This window comes from Chamaea fasciata, unplaced genomic scaffold (assembly GCF_029207755.1).
Source record: "Chamaea fasciata isolate MVZ Bird 193981 ecotype frontalis unplaced genomic scaffold, bChaFas1.0.hap1 SCAF_3, whole genome shotgun sequence".
NCBI lineage: Eukaryota > Metazoa > Chordata > Aves > Passeriformes > Sylviidae > Chamaea > Chamaea fasciata.
This window is the reverse complement of record NW_027094088.1, coordinates 9,965,416-9,987,470: the sequence shown is the minus strand read 5'-3', so window position 1 is coordinate 9,987,470 and position 22,055 is coordinate 9,965,416. Positions and strand designations below refer to the sequence as shown.

General features: G+C 44.0%; 1 protein-coding gene and 1 long non-coding RNA gene across 6 annotated transcripts in view; both read left to right on the top strand.

Annotated features, from left to right (window-relative positions):
• Positions 1-5,674, top strand: part of CCDC85A (coiled-coil domain containing 85A) — a 67,552-nt gene extending 61,878 nt beyond the window's left edge. For both annotated transcript variants that reach the window (XM_066177909.1, XM_066177906.1), the window contains one exon: positions 3,691-5,674. In XM_066177909.1, coding sequence (XP_066034006.1) covers positions 3,691-3,740 — 50 coding nt within the window. In that variant the 3' untranslated portion in view covers positions 3,741-5,674. The remainder of the gene's footprint in view (positions 1-3,690) is intronic.
• A 230-nt stretch (positions 5,675-5,904) lies between these two features.
• LOC136286393 (uncharacterized) lies at positions 5,905-13,274 on the top strand. Of its 4 annotated transcripts, XR_010719894.1 has the most exons (7): positions 5,905-6,047; positions 6,535-6,667; positions 7,175-7,248; positions 8,270-8,381; positions 10,407-10,466; positions 11,832-11,891; positions 12,428-13,274. It is a non-coding gene; the product is annotated as an uncharacterized lncRNA (long non-coding RNA). The 4 variants fall into 4 exon arrangements; XR_010719891.1 differs by lacking the exon at positions 6,535-6,667; XR_010719893.1 differs by lacking the exons at positions 6,535-6,667; positions 10,407-10,466 and adding an exon at positions 8,629-8,729.
• Positions 13,275-22,055: the final 8,781 nt, after the last annotated feature.

Genomic DNA, 22,055 nt, shown 5'->3' with positions numbered 1-22,055 from the left:
GCAACAAAGAAACAGTGTCTGTTATAAAACCTTATTGTTAGTGTAACCCACTTCTGCACATAAAGAAATCTAAAGAGCGGGAATGTGTTTTAAAGGGACATTTCCATTAGAAAGCAGAGGAGAGAATTGTTAAAATAGTGCTGTTGTTTTCCTGGCTTAAAAAAAAAAATTAAAATATTTTAAAAATTGCCTGGGGTCTCCTGCTGGTAGAGGAAGTGGGGAACACAAGCAGAGCTTTGCCATGCAGCTGGTTGGCCAAGGCTCTTCCATGAGCTGCTCCACCAGGCAGGATGGTTGGAAGAAGTTGCTACTTGTGTGTCCGCATGCCTGGGCCACTTGTATCTGAGCACTCTGCATGTGGTGCTCCATGCAGATTGGCTTTGCACTGAGACAGCTGGAAAAATGTGCAGTGTGAGTTTAAGGTGTTCAATTTTATATTCCATATTGAGCCTGGAAACACCTGAAGATGCAGAGTAATCTTTGTTTAAATGCTGACAGTATGCCCTTGAAGATTTTATATGGAAATTAAGTCAATTACTGTTTCTGTAATGCAATTACTGTTTCATTAGGAACACTGTAGTGTTAACATGTGGGTTAGTATTGATCAGAAAAATCTATGTGTATAATATATCTAGGATAAAGTACTGTATGACTCAGCTGACCTGAATTTATCCTTCATAAGAATAAAACTTGGCAAGTGTGATGAAGCCTGGCAGCCTCAGTTTCCCCACCTGAACAACGGCCCTTTTATATTTTTCTGCCTGTGATATTCCTTCACAATTTATGGATTAAACCCCAGTTTGTAAGTCATACATATTTAATAGTAATCCATAAAAATTCTTGTGATGTAAGTAATGCCACTTCTAAAATGCTCAAGTTGACATTATCACTTCATTTGTGTAAATCTCAAATATATACTTGTATCCCACCTTGTCCCTTTGTTCCCCAGCCATTCAAAGCTCTGCTACTGGCATTGAAATGCTCCCTGTTCCTCTGACTTTTGTAATTGTGCCTGATTTGACTATTGATGTATTATTATACTTTTTAAATAGTTGGTTATTTCCTTTCTGGTTTTGTCTTCTCTTACACCCACCCAGTCCATGTTAAAAGCACAGTGGATTTGTGATGAACTAATTATAATGTTTCTTTTCTTTTGCATTCTCCTTGCAGTTTCTGCCAGGCTGTAACTCAGTGTTTAGCTGCAGCCTGATGCACTGTGGGTGTTCCACAAGAAACATTTGCCATGGCATCTTTTTGCCTGTGAAAACAGTGGAATGATGACAAGTTTCATTTTGAGCTCCAGAATTTTGATGCATGGTGTTGATTGGTACCAAAATGCAATCTGGTACCAAAATATTGCAAAATGCAAATATGGATGTGTAATTCATGCTGTAGGAATTTTGTGGTGCTGTATGATCATGCTGATATTTTACTAAGATAACAGAGGTGGGAATTCTCTCCTCAGGATGTACGCATGGAATTGGTGCCTCCTCATCAGCAATGTATTTGGGAATGGTTATGCTTTATTTATAAGCTTGTAGTGCCTTTTGAAAATGTAGTCACGTGTGGCAGCAGGTTTAGAGGTAGTTCATGGTCTATTAGTGAGCCTGGGGGTAATTCCAAAGCACAGGAATGTCTGGAGGGGTGTTATTCATTATTTTTCTCAGGTTACTGGGAAGTTTTGTTTGCAATTCACTTGGGAAGGGAGGCCAAGGGAAGGTGAGATACACCAGTTGGGATTAGGGGTGTACCTGGACAGGAGGGCTCAGAGAGCTGGGATTTCCATGGGTATTTCCTTCTGCTCATGGAGTCCCACAGGGCTGGAATGCTGCTGCAGCCAGCAGATGTAATGGCTCTCACCTGCATCTGGGTGCAGATTCCTGACTGGCTTTCATTCCTGCATCCTGGCACTTCTGTGTTGGAAGTAAGTTAAAAAGGAATCTCCATGGCTGCATTTTGAGCCTCACAGCTGTCCTTTAGCTGAGGTTTCTGGTGAAATTTGGAATGATTTTGAGTGACATTTTGACCCCAGCTTATCACTAGTGCTTAGGACATGGGCGCTCTTGTATGGATTTGTCCCTTCCTAGCAAGCAGGGGTCACTCATTCAGTTGGAAATAAAGGACTTTGGGAAGTGTCACCTCCTAGTTTATTACTGTGTCAGCATTAGCTGCATGGTAAATATTGTCTTAATATGTATTGACAAGAAAAATTGTTGAAAGTCATAGGTAGGTGTAATGTGCCTTCTTACAAAAGCTGTCCAGGAGACCTTCCTCTTTGCTACTATTAAGTTAGGAAAATCAGGAATCAGAGGTTGGAAAGAATAGTCAGATCCAGCCTGGCTGTGCCACAGACACTCAGTTTGGGAGGAATCACTGAACCCCCATTTTCCATGCTCTCACCGCTGCAGTGTTTCACTGCACAACAAACGTGCCTAAAGCACACAGGTTTTTTATGATGGTGACTTGGGATTTCTGGCTGCAAGTTTGCAGGGTTTGGGTCATGCCCACCCATTGGAATTAAAGACAGTTCCCTTTAAAGACTTGACTTCGTCAGGCCCTGTGCTTTAACACTGTAGTCATGTTTCTTCCAGTCTAAAGGATTTCTGGTGTTCTTGCTTATACTCAGATTTTCTTCAGCAAAGGCTCAGAGAAACTGGGTTGTTTTCCCATCTCTTGCACAGAATCACAGGAGGACCTTGGGTTTGTTCTGCCTTTGTTCGTCAGCTATAGGAACTACCTTTTCAGGATGTCAGCTTCCCAGGATCCAGCTCCTTTGTCTTTATTCAGTGCCAGCTAATGCAGTGTCTGTTCACTGCTGGACTTTAGGCACTGGTAAAATACAAATAATGAATGATGACAATGGAAAACAGCTTTTACCTTTCTTGACAATCATATTGCTGTTGGCCTGGAGATAAGTGGGTGATATAGTAGCAGTTACAAAAAAATATTCTGAAATTGTGATACAATTTATAGGAATCACCATTCTTGTCTCTAGTGGTCCCTGAGAGGCCTGAGGACATGACACAAGCTACTGCTCTTGTGCTCAGATTCCATCAACCTTTCTATAAATCATTATAAAATACTTCCCTGAATGTTGGGGTGTATCACTTCTCTGCCTTTTTAATTCCAGTATTGTAACATGGGTGTTAAGCCAAGTGTAGCACAGTGAGTGCAGGCACAATTCCTCTGACCTCAAGGAAGAACTAGTGGAGTAAACACTTCTAATGCCTTGCTTGATTTTAAGAGACCAAGTAAATCCTTTGAAACAGAGAACTGCTCTGTGGTTTTTAAACTGGAGACGTTTAGACACCGGTGGATGGATCTTTGTGCTTCTGAATCACATTCTGCAAGAGATGTGGTTGGGAAAATAGTTGGACAGAGTTTCTGTTGAGGTCTGCAAACACCCTCAGTCTTGTGTGTGAAGCATAAAATGTCCCAGTGATGTATGTGCCAGTTCATGTGTCCCTGTTTTTGATCCTTTTTACCTGGCAGCATGTGCTTTCTGTGTTCAGAAGGAATGTTAATGTCCCTTGAGAGACAGTCTCTGCTCCTGTTGTGTGTCCCTGCCATGTGTCCTAGCTGTGCTGCATGGTGTGTGTGCCGAGCTGTGGCATTCCACATGCGTGTCCATAGGAACGCCAGTGCTCTTTAACTGGGGATAATGAGCTCTCTTTCCATCCCTTCCTCTAGGTTGTGTGGAGGAAACTTGGAGATGCTGCAGGGTCGTGCCCTGGAATTAGACAACACTTGTCAGGAAATCAGTACAAAGGACCTATGTAAGAGGCCCTGAGCATGCCCTCTCTCTGAAGAGCACAGTGAACTGCCCAGGAGAGGGGAAGAGCTGCCTGCGCCCGCTGCAATTCCCAGCTGACAACAGGGCGTCTGCACTGCGAGAGACTGCTGGAAAAGGGGGACATTCTGCTCAGGGGTCTGGTGGGGAGCCGTGTGGCAGTGTCCCCCAATCCTGCTGTTCCAATATCCCAGCTAATGAAGCGCTGCACCCTCACTGCAACACTCCACCCTTAGAAGCACTGAGGTATTGCCATCCTAACCAAAAGGTATTTGGGATTCTGCAGGCGTTAGGCAAAATAAGTTTTATTTTGGTTAGTTACAGTGAATCTCTGATAGGTCTGAATGACTTTTCCACTGGATTTAAGAGAGGTTTTTTCAGCAGACTGGAGAGACACTGATAAACTGTGCCTTTGGTCTCCGCAGGTTTAAGTCGCTTCTCAGTAACTCCCACTTCAGTCTGTAAAGGATCCATTAATGGTGCTTAGGCAATTTCCAGATGATTTTTTTGCTTTGGTAGAATACCTGCCTTTGGAGGTGCTAAAAGACCATAAAGTCCTAACCAGCCGGTAGTGTAGCATAACTACAGTACTTGTAGTGATCCACAATTTCTTTCTAAATGAAAGTCAAGATAGCTTTCTTTTTGATTCACTTTGATGCACATCTTCTGAAGAGGTGTAAGGTGTTTAATGAACGGCCCTTTAATGAATAGAATACTTATGCATCACTATTACAGGTCTCAAGTCAGGATTTCCATCAGAATTTATTTTGGAAAGTATTTTCCAATTGTCAGGATGCTAATTTCTACTGTTTAATTTAGAGACATGCTGGTTTGTTTAACAAGAGCCTACAAGGATCTAAAAGATTGCACTGCATTATAAAAAAAAGCTTTTCTTGCCACTGTAGCGTTCTTTCAAAGAAAAAGGTTTTATTATCCTCAGAGCATGTCTTTCATTATTATGAGGCAGAAAGCTCTTGTTCAGATTGCCTGAGATTTGACCAGACGGTGCCCTAGATGTGCTTAGTTTATTTTTATCTCTGTGTATGATCCTAGCTGTGTGTATTGAATTACAACGATAGGTATTTTGTGTATATCTTAAAGCAATGATAGTTTCATGTATGAATGTGCAACAGGCTTGTGACTGAATGCTGTTGCTTAACTTTTTACCATAGCTGAGTATCAAAAAGACTAATAAAAATGAATTAAAAAAATAAATAGGAATGCAACAATTCCTGGGTTTCTGGTTTGTTCTTGATTACTAAGATTAGAGCCAAAGTCAGAACCTCTGTTTTTCTGAGCTTGGACTGTATCCGTGGGCTATTTGCAGTGAAATGTAGCTCGGTAGCTGTACAATCTTTTGTTATATAGGAGTATGATGTAAATCTGCTATCTGTCTTCAGAAAAAGTGTGTTAATTTGCAGCAGTAATTCTGTTGTTTTCTGTTGTTCTTTTCACTTGGTACCATTCAATGTAAGGCCTCTGATCCAGCATTGCTTTCTTGGGCAAAACTCCTTTTCACTGCTTCTCCCTGAGTTGGAAATGCAGAATCCAGCCTTCTGTTTTGAACCATTGCCCTCCTCGTGGTTTCTGATATAACCCCCAGCCCAGACAGCTATCTGTTCTCCCATGTTGTTTTCTCTGCTATATTGTTCGCAGAGTTCAATTTCAATTGTTGTATTCCTATCTCTCTGTATGTATGAACAGCTGTAACACCTGTATTTGTGCCTGCACTCTGGACGTGCAGGGGCCAAGCGAGGGACACTGGTCTTTTGACACTACACTTGTGTAAATTTTGATACTGTATTAAAGCTATTTTTTTACAGTTCTGCATATGATGGGGTATCAAGTATTGTGTTCATCTTAGCAACAGTAATAAATTATAGAATCCCACACTTGTTTGCTCTCCTTTACTGACTGAAGCTCTGAACTGCTTGAGCTTACAGGCAGGAGCCGTTGGAAGTGTTTCCTGCCTGGTTGAGAAATGAGCTCCACACTGTGCATTTTTCTTAATTTTCTTGCCAGGTGTCTTTAAAAAATCCCAGCAAGGTGAAGTTGCTTCTCTGTCTTCTACTAAAGGAGGAATAGCTGTGGGTAATTGTGCAGGAGGTTGTGACCAGGTGCAACTCATTCAGTCCTCAGATGTGCTGTGTTTGCAGCCCCAGGACACCTGTGCTGGTTCTTTCTTCCTGCCCTCCTCACAGAGCAGTCTGGAGGTGAGGACAGGAGAACCTGAAGTTCCTGGAATCTTCTTGTTCAGGTAAGGGGTGCTGGGGGAGGCCGGCAGTGTTCTACAGCGTGTTGGTGGCCTTGTGTGCCACCACATCCCTGCCCCAGGATGGGCCTGTGTGGGCTAGGGGAAAGGGCTGGCTCTTAATGCAGAGCAGGAGCTTTAACTAAATTTTCTTGAGAAAAGAGATACTTAGTACAATCAATATCTTTAAGCTAATAAATCTCATGGGAGCTCCTTAAAATGCCCGTTCCTAAGAGGAGAAAGTGGGCAGTGTGTGGAGAAGGGGGTTGGTGCTCTCGGGAGGGTCTGTAGCCTGCTGAAATGCCTCTCTGCTAATTAATAAAAATTGCTGTAGTACTTGGGGACCTTCAGCTCCTCTCTCTTGCTCCCTGCCCCTGTGATTAAGCCTTTTCAGTGAAATGTAACTGTGCCAAGCCTCGTGGACTCTTTGTGCAGTTGTTTTTAGCAGAATTCTGCTTTGGTTGAAGATTTGCAAATGTTGTTACTTTCCCAGGATCTGAGCTGAGCCTGAATGAACTATAAATTCACTGCGCAAGTGAATTTTAAATAGCACTCGTGTAGTGGATGTATGGAGTGGATTTTACCTTCTCTACTGCAGAAAAGCTGCTTTGCTGAAGGGTTAGAAGGTAAAGAATGGCACTGTGTTTTCAGCAAGTGACTAGTTTCAGTAGAGCCTGTTCCCCAAAGGCTGCAGTTGATGGACGTGTTTATGAACATGGCATGAAGCCAGAGTGCCTTTTTTAAATGTTTGAGCAGAGCCAGCCCAAACAGCCTCTGTGGCCTGGGGACAGTGCCTGGCCCTGCGCTCCTTTGTGGTACCCAAACCTCTCAAACACCAAATGCCCCCCAGTCATTCTGTGTTGCCTCCACAACAAATACCAGCCATGCCAGGGCACTGGTTTGTTTTAATTCCCCAAACGTTTTTGAAATAAGTCCCAGGGTGGTGTGAATTCTTTATACTGATCTCACCACTTCGATACAGAAGAAAATGGCTTAGCCATTTTTTCCCCCCACTTTTAAGTGGAAAAAAGTCTTGATGAGACTGTCCTTTATTTTGAGCAGAATGGGCCAGCAAATGCAGCTGCTGTGAATGGAATGCCATCTTTGTCTATCTCTGAATTTGTGTTTTCTAGGCTCAGGTGAACCAGCCATGAATATCCCCAAACCAGCACCAAACTGCAGCTCTGGTCCATTGAAGATCCCCAAGGTAAGAACAGCTGACTCGATAGCAGCTCTGCCTGGAATGACTAAATAGGGGCTCTGCATTAATTAATTGAACAGCGAACAGGGATTTGCTGGGCTGCTTTGTGGTTGTGGTACTTTCTAGCACGTGCAGTTGAGTGGATTGTGAGGTGGTATTTGCCAGAGCTGGTAACTCAGGTCTGATGTGTGCAGTACTGGGAGTGAGGGGGAAGGGGAATTGCCAAAGGAGGAATAAGCAAATCATCTTGCTTGGAATTACTCTTTCCTTAAACAAAAAGCTCCTTCCCCTCCTGCTTGCTGGCTCCAGATGCCTTCTGTTTGTTTTTTTTTTATCCCAGCAATAGCATGGCGTGGTTGAGATTTTCGATGTGTGGAAGGTCAGAGGAGGGGAAGGATTAGCAAAGCTATGTGGGATTGGTAGGGGTCAAGCAACACAGAGATGGTAGTGTGAAGGAAAATGAACTTTTGAATACTCTTAGATACATAAAAATATGACTGTGTTTGAAAAGCTTACGGTAACATAGACCAGAGACAGAAACCTTACTTGAATCTTTCTTGACTGTGAAAGCTCAGACAAGTCCGTATGAGTAATTAAAAATTTGACAACTATTGATGGGGATGATGAGAAATAAGTGAAACCATAGTGTCCTGTGATGTTGATAGGAGGGCTTTGCTAGAGTCAGGCTCTGGGGAGCTCCAACCTAGTCCAAGCATTGGTGGCTCTCCTCATGCTACTGGCTTGTGGGGAAGGGCCCCAGGGACTGCATCACATGCTTCTGCCTGAAACAGCTTCCTAAACACTTGGTTCACAAAGAACTGCTGAAATAATAGTAATACCGAATTATTTAATGTGTTTGTTAGATAATTACTCTTCAATAAGAACTTGTTATAATGATCTCTTCAAAGCACTGGCTGTTGCGCTGAAGTTTGAAGTTTCTTTGGATTTTTTTTGCCCCCCACTATTGTGTATATGTTGAAGTACACTTTAAAAAATAAAATTATTTCTAATAAAAATATTTCTGCAGAAATAAAAAAAAAGAAAAATAACACCGGGAGCCCATTGCCAGCTTCAGGGAAGAAAGAGGACAAAGGGAAGGGGGATGGGGACCTGCCCTGCCGGGATCCAGGCTGCTGCAGGTGAATCTCATGCTGTGTTTAGGTGGGACCATCTGTTTGCATTGAGCTCACCTGTGTGTGGCAAACACTGAGAGAGGGAGAAGGTGGTTTAATCCTTTCACAGGTTGACCTCATTTTCTTTTCATCATCACTCTTGGTACATGACAGGGGCTCGGATTGGTCAGTGAGCAGTGGTGTTCCCAGGCCTGAACACCTCCACTGTGGAGCAGAAGGGGTTTGATAGTGTGTTTGGGTTTTTTTTTTTCAGGAAGCTTGGGAAGTCCCTGGTATGACACAAGGCCATCCTGGCTCAGGCCAGTGTGCTGAGCCCTGTTAAACCACAGCTTCACTCGCAGCTTAAATGTAAAGGTCAGAGTGAAAGAAAAAATGTTGTCTTGGGTTTGGAGGTGGCCTTTCCAATAGAATCCAGTTTGTTCTCGGAGTGGTGGGAGTTGGCCTGAACATCAATCAGTGATGTGGGGCTGTCGAGCTGCTCTGTTTTCACAGGCATTAGACGTCATAAGAGAGGAAATACACAATCTAAAAATACAGTATTTTCCTCCCCCTGCTGAAGGGGAAGTCTCCACAGACTGCTGCATGCTCCCATTTAGGAAGGCCCAGAAACCACCCTATCCAACCTTGAGAATCCCAGGAAAAGCACAGCATGAGACATGGAAATGTTTCCATGGGAACTGTTCCTCTACTCCTGCTAATAAAACAGACCTATAACACCAGTGACAACAGGTCCCAGTTTCTGCACCAAACTACAAAAATTAAATGCTACAAAGGGAGCTGGTAAAGAGCAGAAGTGTAAATCAACAGAACTGCTAAATTAGGTACGTGCATGCCTCTCTGAGAAAGCACAAGCAGATAAACAAAGCCCTTGGGGAAAAAAAATCATTTTAATTACAGCACATCTAGCCAACATAAACCCCATGGATTGTGTGAAATCAGGTTTGTTCCTCTGCTCCGCAGCAGGAAACCCTGTAGCAGATCAAATGTGTTCAGGGAGGCTGTCCTGCTAATTGCTGCTCCTAGCTGAGCCAAAATAAACTATTTAGACAAAGGAGAGAATTCACTTTTTATTTAGTATTAATTATGAAATAGCATGTCTTGATGGGCTTCACAGTAATACTACATTTCCTGGCAGGGGGGTGGGGAAGTGGTTCTAATCCTGTGAAATAATTGGAGAATTAACCCGTTGCTTCAGGCTGGAACCCCAACATGCACATACAATTGGGTGCAAGATGAGTGATGTAATGAATAAGACCTTTTCTTTACTCGCGACAAATTATTAAACACATTCTAAAGCCTTCCTTACGAGCATTCTTGTATGTTCTGGTGTTAAAACAGTGTGGGGTTTGTTTTGGTTTTTTTTCTCCTTTCTGGTATGATTTTCACACTTCCTTTCGGTTTTTATTTTTAAGCCTGTTGTGGCTGTTTTGCAGCATCTCTTTGGCTTCTCACTAGAGATTTCAGAGTTTTGCGCTGACTATTTTGGGGGTTGGATATGTTGCTTGGGTGCTCTTGCTTTATGCTGCTAAACATGGACTGGAGGTTTCAGTTTCCTCCTGCGCTGTTCCAGAATGTGTGCCATGCCTTGGAGTAGATTATCCACATTTGTAGCCATGGACAAACAAAGCCATAGAGGCAGGGAAGAAGTTGTGTTGGTAGCCTTACAGAATGGAAACTGCAGGAATACCTATATATTGCATCCATAATCCATATGTGCTTATATTAAGTAATAACTTCACTATGTCCAGGAAAATGTTTTTGCAAGCACTGACGGAAAACTGAGCTGGATGGGACGGCAGATATGTGCCAGCAGAGACCAATAAATGTTCTGCTCTAAAGACACTTTGGAGACACTTTCAGGTGTAAAAATGAGCAGTCAGTTTAAAAAAATACAAATAAAAGAAAAATAGACAACTTGAGGCTTTTCCAGCTGCTTCCCTCGGCTCTTTTGAAGCTGCCTTCTCTTTTCTCAGAGGATAGTTCCATGTGACAGTGGGCTTGTCTTTTTACCTGCCATTATCCCTACCTTAGCAGGAAAAAGGAACAATGAAGAGAAGAGGCAGCCAGTGATCAGTGCCCAGACTGGCACTGGTAAGTTTTTATCTTGGATCTCGATTAATTAATTGATGCCGAGGTCTCAGCTGGAAATGTCCTCGCCTGCTGAGGAAGGCGTGTCCCAGGATTCACTTGCTGGGATTGAGGCAGAAGGTGTTGGGGATGTTTCTGTCCCCTCGGCTCCCCAGAGCTGGTTTTTACAGTGGGGTTTTTCACATGATGCAGCCGGGACTGTGGGAACCGACAGGAGCATCATGGCCCTCTCACACCCCCTCAGAGCCCCTCTCTCCTCTCACAACTCCCATCTTACCTCACGGCCCTGTTCTTCCCTCATAATTACCCCGTCTCCTCACAGCTCCATTTTCCCCTCACGGCCTCATTCTCCTCTCTTTCCCCTCACAACTCCTCTCTGTCTCCTCACAGCCCCATCTCTGCCAACTCCTCGCATGAACCCCATTCTCCACTCACAGCCCCGTCTCTGCCATCTTCCCTCACGGCTGCATTCTCCCCTCACAGAGCTGCCAGGACTGGGCCTTCACCTCCAGCCCAAGTACTTGCCATAAATACAGAAAATACTGATCTGGGAGAGTCTGGAGGAAAAAAAAAAAAAAAAGCAGAAGTGGAATTTGAAGATTTCCAGTCCTTTGTGTCATAGAGGGAGGCAACTTTTCTTGGGCTGGATGGACTCTACATAAATAACTTGTGCCTCCACCTGTGTCCGTGGGTAACTCAGGCGCTGTTGATGTCACAGACTGAGGAAAACTTTTCTGAATGCACATTATAAACAATGGGTTCCCATTTGTTCCATTTTAGTTTTCTGTCATCACAGAAAATATATAAACACTCCATAAATTGGAGCAATTGGAAGAAGGAAAGATATTTAGTCTAATTACTCTGTGCAATTTGTTTGTTTAGGGAGGAAATATTAGGCAGACTTTTTTCTTTTTATCCCTAGGAGTAATTAAATACGCTCCCAAAAAGGTTTTGGTCTAAACTGCCTGTTAACCACATTTTTAGTTCTTATTTCACATATTACTAGCCTCAGAATTCCAGTGGCCTGAACAAGAGGAGCTGAAACTATATAAATTAAGGGATAGTATCCCTTAATACTTATCCCTTAATATCCCTTAGAAGAGAGCTGTGTAACCAAAATAACCTCTGCTCAGATGTGTCCTGTGAGTTTTCATTCTTTTTAGATACATAAAGATGTCCAAAGGGCAGCAAAAATTACTGCAGTGCTGAACTATAACTGCACACAAACCTAAGTTCTTATTCTGTTTTCAATTACTTGAGTGACCTGTACAACATTCCAACCTACCAGAAAATTAGTGCTGGTTTACCAGATATTCACTTAAAAAAAAGAGACCCAAATCTCTTTGTGTTTCTGTTGCTGATTTACAGACACAGTCCTGTTAACTGGGATTTCATGGGAATAAATGACTGGAAAATTACCTCAAAACGGTACATTTTCTATTCTTGTTTTGGTGTGTCTGTTGTGATTTCCTGAGGAGTGGGTAAATTACATGGGAATTGTCACACGTAGTGATTAAAAAGCTTTAAAAATTAATTTCACCTTGCAAGCTGGTAGAGATGGGTAACTCTGAATGGGGTTTATTCTGGGTTTGTGGAACCTGGGCCTGAAAAGCAGGCTTATTTTATTTGCTCTTAGCTTAGTGTTTGTGTTAGTATGTGTTTATGTTTGCTGTGGTACTACTGGAAGGCACCTGGGACTGCTTGGTGGCCTTTGCTGGGAAACACTGCTCAGAAAATTCTTGCTGTTTGAACTCTGCTGCTAAGGGAAGGTCCCTACAATCTGCTGCGGACTTTGGCCCTAGTCCTTCAAATAATTTCAGAAAAGAAACGTAGATCCCAAACAGCCTCGTTAACACATTCTCCCTCAATTTTAAACCTTCCAACAGGTGTCTGTTTGGGTTTTTTTGTTTACATCAATGTGAAATATTTATTGACATGAAGAAATGCCTTCATCTCTTTGACAGGTTTGGTTTGCACATATTCCTGCTGAGCACAGGAACATTTGCTGCTGATTAGAGGGGTACAGCTCTGTTTGCAAAGCAAAGTGCTTGTATGAGCAAAATTCTCCTCTTTGCCTTCTGGTTTCTCTTCCTGACTGGAGTTTTCCAGGTAAAAACGGTCTTTACTCAGAGAAAAGACCATCTGCGTTTTGTCGATGCTCAGGGGAATAAAACTTTGCAGTTGAGAGCTGATTTCAGTCCTTCTCCTTTCCTGCCTTGGGTCTGGAGTTGATTTTGTGGCTGTGCCAGGCAAGTTGGCAAAGGCTGCTGGGCCATGTGAAGTCATGCTAGACTGTGGCTGGAGCAGTTCCCCACTCCTTTTATCCTGTAGGAGTGTGTTTGTTTTGTGTAGGAATGTCAGTCTGTCAGAGAAGCAGCATTCTCCTGCAGACAGTGTCAATAAACATTGCGTTGTGTGATGCTTTAGCTTCAAGTCCAACATTCCACTTCCCAGCCTCTGCTGTGGCCGTGGCCCAAAGCAAAGCCATGGATGAGGGAGAGAAATAATGCACAAAGGAGAATTCTCTGAATGCCATTGCCGTTGTGGGTGCTGTGAACGTCCCTGGGATGTATTGCGGGGGTGGTTTTGATCACTCTGTGCAGTGCAGATCTCCAAATCTCAATATTTGTATGTGTGTGTCTCCCTCCCGGCCATGGAGCTTATGGCAACCAAAAGAGGTTTCCCATGTGTTGGCAGGAGAATGAATAATTACTGAAGTGTAACACCTCAGTACTGGCATCTGGAAGATTTTGGTCTGTTATGTGGAGCACCAATACAAAAATGTTTTCTGTGCTTTTGCCATGTCCAGTTATTTGCCTGGTGAATGGGGGAGCTGCCTTTTTTTGGGCTGTAGATGTGGCTTGATTCTCTGAGCCCCCTGCTGCCAAACTGGAGCACTCCCTCTGAAGGGGAGCAGAGCACCCAGGCATGGTGCAGGACTGTCACAGCAGCCCTTGGCACAAGCAACCGTGAGTAGCTATTTCCAAAGGACCTGAGCAGTGTTTCCAGAGGCAGCTCGTGGATGGCAGGAGAAGCAAGGAGGCCTCAGCCTGTCTACCTGTCTGCACATGGTAGGTAAGTTCCTCAGCTACTGATCTGCTTTAAAGATATATATATATTAATTTTCAAGAATGCTGATTCTTATCTGGTGGTTTGTGCTGTGTATCAGTTGTTTGTGTAAATAGATTTTTACTTACTCCAAGAATTGCCATGAATTTTACCATGGCAAAGGGCTTAATAAACTGCAGGAGACAAGAATGGAGAGGAAAATGTAACCTTTAAGCAGAGCATAAAGGAATAATGGATATGGAATTATTTTTGTTTTTGTTTTCCTCTGTAATGAATGTAAAATATTTTTCTCCATTACTAGCTGCTGGCTGTGGAAGTGAAATTATAGAGGCTAGCAAGGCCATAGAAATGAGGAAATACTAGTACATACACCCATTTGCACTAAAATATTACACTTGTCTAGAAGATAAGTAACACTGTGTGTTAGTAGTGGTAGCAGAGTGATGGTTTGCTATCAGCCCTCATAATTTATCCCATGCAGAGCATTGCTTGTGGACTAAGGGCTCGATAGATCCTCTCAGCCATCCTGGTGTAGCAGGAATCAAGGTTTTGTGTTTCGCTCTTAACTCAGTGGATCAAGGAAGAGAGCAGATTTGATGATTAATTTGCTGGGTGTGCATGTTGTTATTGCTGCAAATCTGTATGGCTTAGTCCACCTGAGGATTGTGTGGTCTCCAAGTGACTAACAACACGTGCCTGCTTGTTCCAGGGGAGCTGGCATGTTTAAAAAAATCGGTGTTTGAAGAGTCTTCAAGAGCCCGTCCTTGGGGCCTGTAGGGTGGGCAGCTCACCACAGCTGAGCTGGGTGTTCAAATGTGGGCCCAGGGTTTCAGTTATATTGTCTGTGCTCTCTCTAAGTAATTGTGTCAGCGTGCTTTGAGCTTAAAGGGAATGTTGCTGAACATGTTACGGATTTTTAAAAGTGAGTTTGATACTGGTGTAGGGCAAGAAAAAACTGACCAGTGTGTTAGCCTGCAGTCAGTGCTGCGCGGCCATTTAGAGCTGATGATGCAGCCACAGGTTGTTAAGCAATTTTAAGTGGGCCTATCTTCAAAGCTTGTAAAACTAACATTTAATGAAGTGAAACACAGATCAATGGTAAATTTTGTGTGCGGCTCAGCTATATTGATTGCAAGGTTCAAAGACTTTCAGTATGGCCCTATTAAACACCTATAATGTTAGCGTTGAAATGACGCTTGGCAAATGCTAACAAGGTTGAAAATAATTCCTGCTTTCCAATAATCTGCTGCTTTCTGGTCAGCAGGGAGGGGTGGGAGCTGTTTGGTCATGCAGCAGTTGCTCCTGGGTCAGTCTGGGCTGGCAAGAAGGGGAGTTCCATGATGGCGCAGCGGCCAAGGCAGCACTGCAGCACCTGTGGCTGCTGAGTGTGCAGGTGTGGGAGCTCTCCCTCAGCACTCCCACTGTGCAGCTCCTGCCTCTTGTTCCCCGAGGGGATTTTGGCTGTTACACGTGGCAGGGCTAAACCTGGGCCAAGTGTGATAGCCGGGGAGCACTTTGGCCTCCCGTCCTGGTGCCTGGGGTGCTGTGGGTGGATATGCACGTGGCCCCAGGCACGGACCTGCTGGCGACTGTGTCTGCCACGGCGGCTCTTTGGCAGAGCAGCTGAGAGTGTAATTTAGCTGTACTTGGCTACGGCACGCTAAAAGCTGGATCCTGGCTCCAGCCCGGTCCCCTGGTGAGAGGTCTGTAATTTGTAACCACTCAAGGATGCCGGCGGTTTTTCCTCTGCTCCATGGATGTATGCTGGACTCTGCAGGCTCGGCTGAGCCGTGCCCTCTCCTGCCCAGCAGCGGGATGGGAATGGCAAGATGTATGATCAGGCAGGCGGTACGGCAAAAATAAAATCAATACAGATCAACTGAAGGGTTTTAATCCTGCCCTGTAATAGCTCCTTATCTCTCCATTCCCCATATTCGTTACAGTGTGGTGTCACTGAACGCTGCTTGCTTGCAAATCAGAATGTCCCCATGCCATGTAGTGACTATGACTGTGTACACACGCACCGGCGTGCACTCCTTGCTGTGAGAATGGGGGAAGAGCATGGAAACAAACCCAGGCAGCTTCCAGCAAGGTTGGGCCTTAGGGAAAGAAGAGTCTGGGTGCTGTGTTTGACCCTGGCAGCTCCTGCTCCAGGTCAGCTGACATCCCACACTTCACACCTGGGGAGGAAGGGTTGTTCTTCTGTAAAACAGCAGCTCCCTCTCCTGCATGCATTCTGACAACAGCAATTAGAAACATAGCAGCACACCAGGGAACTGCTAAATATAGAATGGCCTGAAGGAATGAGCTTATGTTTCCTGGATTTTTTTTGCTATGATTCCCCACCCCTACCTGCCTTATGAATGGTGCAGGAGAATTTAAAGGTCAGGTGAACAAACTACCTCAGAAAGACGAAAAGGGGTCCCTACTTCTGCCACTGTGGTATAAAGGATAAGAGTAAGGAAATTCCATTGGCAAATAAAGGACCATTCATTTAAAATGAGATTTAGCCAGCCTGTGGTGGATAAAGCTCCTGCCAGTTCTGGGCTAAGGAGGAGGAAGCAATGCTGAACTAAGGGAGCATGGGGGCTTGAGCACAGTGGGATGTTGGTCCTGCACTGCAGCTCTGAGAAGGGAGGTTTTGCTGAGGCCCAGCCCTAACCTGGCTGGGCCTACAGTGCTGTGGGACATCACAGCTCCTCTACAAGAAACCCTGCCTTTAGGAAATTCTTTCCCTTTAGGAAATGCACAAAGAGCGAGCACTTTAATTCCTGGATGTCTGAATTCAGGATGAGTTGTTTCACTTCTGCAATAACACAAATTTTGCTTGTGCATAATATATTATTTATTTAATGAAGGCTGAATGAAAGAGCTCCCTCACTCCCTGCCTGTGGTATGCAAGTGTCTAGGGAGGGTTTGGTGCTTGCTTCAACAGCTCACGCTCCTAAAGACTTGACATCTTGTTTATATCACCTAAATAGATACATGCTATTTCCAGGAGCTGGTGTTGGGCTTTTATGACAGTCTTCATACACAGTTTCATTTTTAGTGTAGGAGAGGTCACAGCATTTTGCCAACTCAAAATACTTGACACTGACAAGAGGAAGCAAATTTCATTAAATAAAAAAGGGGTCAGCACTGCACAGGCTGATTATTTATAAATAGTGCCGCCAGTCGATACCTGATGGTTTATTGAACTTAATGAAACTCCTGTAGCCAAATGTGTATTTTAAGAAGGCATTTGACCTTGGGCATCTCTCCTGCTGGGGGGATGCTGTCTGCTGTGTCAGTGGTTCAAAATCAATACCCTCTAGCGTGCTGTCCTGTTGAGAGCTCATGTACTTAAGGGTGATATTGTAAAATGTGACAATATTCTGCTGACGAATAGCTTGATACCCATATCCCTGTGGGGAAGGGTGGGCAGGGTTATGTGGTGACTCTAAAAATGCACTGATAATGAATGAAGAAAAATTCTGCTGGGGATGCCACTTTATCCATTTAGCACTTGGAACTGCTGCCCTTGTGTCAACCTTTACCAATGCTCTCCATGGGGGTCTGAGTGAGACCTGTTTGCTGATGTGATTCACAAATTTCATGAGATTTGTTGGGGCTGTGGAATTCATACTTTGCTATTCTCCTGCTTTTAATCATAGTAGAAAGGTGATAGCCCTATATGCAGAAATTATGCTTGTCTTGTACACAAAAATCAATGCCCAGGTCTCACTTTAGGGGCTTGATGTTTTAGGCTGTTGTCTATAAATAGTTTGAGGGTGAACATCAGGAACTGAGAAGAGCTGCCTGATGGTGAAGTAAATGGGGATAAACTGGCAGTGGCTGTATTTGTTTATTATTGGAAAAGAATGTCAAGCTAGAAAAATTGTCTGCCTGTAAAGGACAAAGAAAAAAGTTGAACTTCCTTTTAGGTACATCTTCCATCACATAAGGGGATGTACATTGGTGGACAGATGGGTTTGTTGCCTTGCAAAGGGCTTTTTAAAATGTTCAGGGCTCCAGACTGAGATGCTGCTCATAGAGGAGCTTCCATGCACAGCATCAGTTGGAGGTTGTTGGCACTGCTTAGGGACTAGGCTGAGCTTGGATTTTGAGTTTCTGGGTTTGGAACTGGGGTGTAGATCAAAGTTGAGGTACTCTATAAACTTAGTATGAAATACTTTGACAAATCTACTTGTGCCAACCTAACTTCTGTTGGAAGATGTGTAGCCTTTCTACATCTACACAGTAATACTCTTACTTCCCTGTAAACCTCCGTAGCATGGCTCCAAACCTCTGGCTGTGGAAATGCTCATGTGTCTCTTGCTTGATGCAGGCTGACAGGAAGAGAAGCAATAAATGCAAGTGTACACATAGATGTGTAATTGCAATTTTCCAAAATAACTTTTTTAATAACATCTTTTAAATACTTTATGTATTAAAGAGCTCAGCGGGTCTCTTCTTAATATACAGTGTGATTAATTCAAATGAGAAAAAACAGTCATGCAGACAGGCTTTTCAGCTAATGAACAGGATACATAAAATATGCTCTGCCTCACTAAGGTATTATTGTCATCTGACATTTTTGGAAACTCTCATGGAATTTATTTTACATTAGCTTCTGGTAGTGCTGATGGAGTGGGTGAATTATTGCCTCTTTGTCTTGAGACTTGAGCTAATCCTCTATGCAGATTTTTGGAAGTTTCTTTTGCACAGTTTTGAGTTAGGCACATTATTAAGAGAATTGCACACTGGAAGGGTTATCCTAGCAGCACAGGCAGAAGAGACACATCTCTGTGGGTTAAGGCAGTAGACCTGTAAGTCCCTTTTTTTTGTGCTAGTAAGAGTTTGAAGTTTGTTGCCTGTTTTAGTCCCTTGTCCATTACCTATGTAATGTTTTTAAAATACGTGCTGGGCCTTGACCAATGGGGCTGGCTGCCAAACCTGAATGGATCTCAATGAGACCTTCTAGACTGGAAGTGATAGAGACTTTGTGACGATCAATGGCTGCTTTCTGGTAGAGGCTGGGAGTGTCTCCAAATAGAGCCATCCCAGAACACTGCTTGTGTGTGAGATGCTGTGTGCTTTGGTCTTTCAAAGCAAAATGTTCCTGAAAGAAGGAAAATCAAGCCTCCTTAACATGTGCTCTAACTAATCTCTTGGCAAATATGGCTCTAGCCCAGACTAAGTATTTCCCAGGACTTGGGTATGGGGTCAGAACCAGTGTCGCTTATCTCTTTCAGACCTTTGATATGAGTAAATGCATTGCTGTGCTGAAATAACAGTTTACAGGCTATACTTAATATATGTAAAAAACAAACTTCTTCCCCAGCCTGAATGATAAATGCTTTTGGGAAAACATCTTGAAGAAAAATCCCCTTAATAAACCCCAGCTGATAATTTTCTTCAGTGAACTTTGATTTTTGAATGTGTGTCTGTCCTGGACCATGTGCAGAGCATCTCTTAGTATTCTCTACCTGAAATATCAGTAAACTCATCTAGCAGGGAGTCCTTCATTTCCCTTGCTCAATTGTCACAGGGTAATACAGTTTGGTTTTTTGGTTAATAGAATATTGCTCTGCTAGGACCTTAGAATTCTTTGGAAAGGACAGGGACCTATCAGAGGCCAGTTCTTGGTCTGGCATGTAGTTTTGACCACTAGGAAAATGGAATACGACTCTTGGTAATACCCATATAAAGCTGAGACTGGGTTCGAGCCCTCCTCTTCCTCCCGGCTGGCTGCCAGGTATCATCATGGGTAGCTGAGGAGGGCCCGGTTTAGGCCCCGCTGCCCCAGGGGGCCCCCGGGAGCCGCTGCCCGCAGAGGAGGCAGGGCCGGCTGAGCCCCTTTTCCCCGGCTGCCCAGCGGCAGTGCTGCAGTTCGGCTGTGCTGGCCACATGCCAGGGGCCCTGGCGGAGGGGACCAGGCCATGGCTGGGCTGTGCCCTGGCCCTGGGTGCTGGAGCTGCTGGCCCAGAGGAGGATGGAATCCTGCTTGCCCCACCCCGCCAGGCCCCAGGGAGCAGCTCTGAGCAGCTCAAGTGGCTCATGCCATCAGATCCAGGGTGGAAGAGAAGGCATCTACCCGCCCCCCTTACCGGCATGGCTTTGAAATCTTTGGGCTGCCGCAGCAGAGATCACCTGAACACCACAGGCCTGGGAAAAGTTAACTCTCTCCTGACACAGATTGAGACTTTAACCCTTCTCGGAGATGAGAGAAAAGGCCAAATTGGAGATGTGTAAAGGGACAAAGTGAGGATATCTAGGTCGGTAGAGGAAGAGTGACTTCTTAAGTGGGAGACATGAGGAGTTGCCTGAGTTCTAGGCTAAAATCTCATGGGAGTTTTAGTAACGGACTGTAATATGAATATGCTATTCCTGGACTATACAAATTGGGGAGATGATGTGTGGATTTTAAAGCAAAGGAATCTGTGATTTACTGAGTGAATATTGAATTAGAAGTTGTGATTTCGGGATCCCATGAGAGGTTTGAATAGAGAGAGATGAGAAGAAGCCCTCTGCCAGTGAAGAAGAGAGAAGACATCTCTGTTCTCTGAGATAAAGAATTCTTTGCCTTCAAATTTGTTTATCTTTAAAAGTGCCACCCCAGTCTGTGAGTCTATGACCCATATGTGTGGTCATGGGAAAGGCTACGTGAATATGGGAGGTTCCACAATTGCAGACTCTCCTGGATGGGCTGCTATTGTGTGAGTTAGGAGCCACAAGTAGACTGACTGTCTTGTGGAAAGTTACCAAAACAACAGGAGAGACTTCTCTCTCTCAAAGACTGAATGAAAGATTGTTTTATAAGTAGTACTGATCTGGAGTTCTGAGTTTTGCCTTTTTACATTGTTTGTAGAAAATGAACAGTTTGTAGTGGGAGAAAGGGTTGGTTTAGAAGTTTCATTTGTGTTTTTCTTCTTTCCCTTTGCTTCTCTTAGTGTGTGTTAGTAAAATCTATCTGTTTACCTCAAGTTGGGGCCTGTTTCGCCTTTTTCTCCAAAATGTTATCTCCCGAAGGTAAAAAAGAGCGGACACTAAATTTGGCGAATGTGAAACCACTACATTAATCAAAAACCAGATTTTGCTCTCTAGCTTCTAAAATCATCTTATTACAGAGATTTTCTGCCCTGAAAGAAAACGGACAGAAGAAGACAGAAGAGGAGTTACTAAAGAGATAAATGACAGACTCAGCCTTAAACCCTGAACTTGCAATTTATTTGCAGAAAATGTTCAGGGAGTGCAAAGACAGGACATCTGTTTCATGTTATTCCCAAAGCAACCTGCTTATTCAGCTGCAGACATCCCCACCTGCTCCTCTAATGAGCTCGGATCTCACAGTATTCCATGTCTGAAACTGGCAGAGCTGTCTGAAGCAGGGGAGCACTTCCTAAAACTCAGCATAGAGACAACCCTCTGCATATGTGCTGTTGGAGTCTCTCTGACTCCCACACTCCTGGAGTTGTGATGGCTAAATTAGGCATTAGTGTACATGCTCCTAATATAGGATGTTGTGTGTGAAACTGGAGCAGTTTTGGGGCTGTTGAGGGGTTTGGGCTCTCTCCTTGAAGACAGAATTTTTCAGTGTGATCCTTTTCTAATGCACTACTGGCATTTGACATTTACCATTGACGGCTTGTGCAAACTAAGGGGTAGCAGAAAGATACTGATTTCTGGTTTTCCCCCCCTCCCTGTACTTTAATTTTACAAAGTAAATATCAGAAAGAACTGCTTTGCAGGTGTGTTTTAGCACAGTGAGCATAATGCTTGGGGAATGCAGCTGAAATCCTTGGCCAAGGCTGCAGAGTCACTGTGTTTCAAAATGCATATGACTTTGGTGGAAGCTCTGGACTAAGTGCTCACAGCCTGCAGAGGTGCCCGCAGCTGTGGGAAAAGTGCTCCAAAATGGTGCAGTCATCTGCTCAGGCAACATTCTTTGGGAGGAAGGGTATGCCCTTGAAACTTTACAGAAGTGACAGATCCTGGTCTGAGTCCCCTGCTCTGAAGGTGTCCATGGCAGTGTGATGCCTGCCTTGCTTTGGAGGCTGGGGATTGAAAGTGATCATGTTCCATTGTACCTGAACATTCTGAGCTGATTTATTCTGACCTGTACAGAGCAGAGTAAATGGGGCAGCAGGCAAGACAAAGAACGGCTTTTGTAGACTCCCAGGGAAAGGTTCCTTCTTGGGCAGAAGCATCCCTGGTAGCCTCGCTGTGTGTCCTTCCTTATACTGTGCTATTTTTTGCTCTCCCTGCAGTCATATACACATTGTCAGACACAGATCTCATTCAAGAAGGACCTTTGGTGTCTGTCTCTTGCTAAACATTGTCATTAATGATCCATTTACTCAGTGTGATGCCTCTTGCCTTTTATCAGCCACTGTTTCCTGGGCTAGTCTTGGCAGAAGATAGTTCTCTGACGGATTCCCAGGAGGGCTCTGGGAATGATCCGTTAGGAGCAACATCTAATGAAAAGGAGTAAAGAACTGCTTTGTGCTGGCATCTGCCGGTAAATATTCTCAAATAATTTAA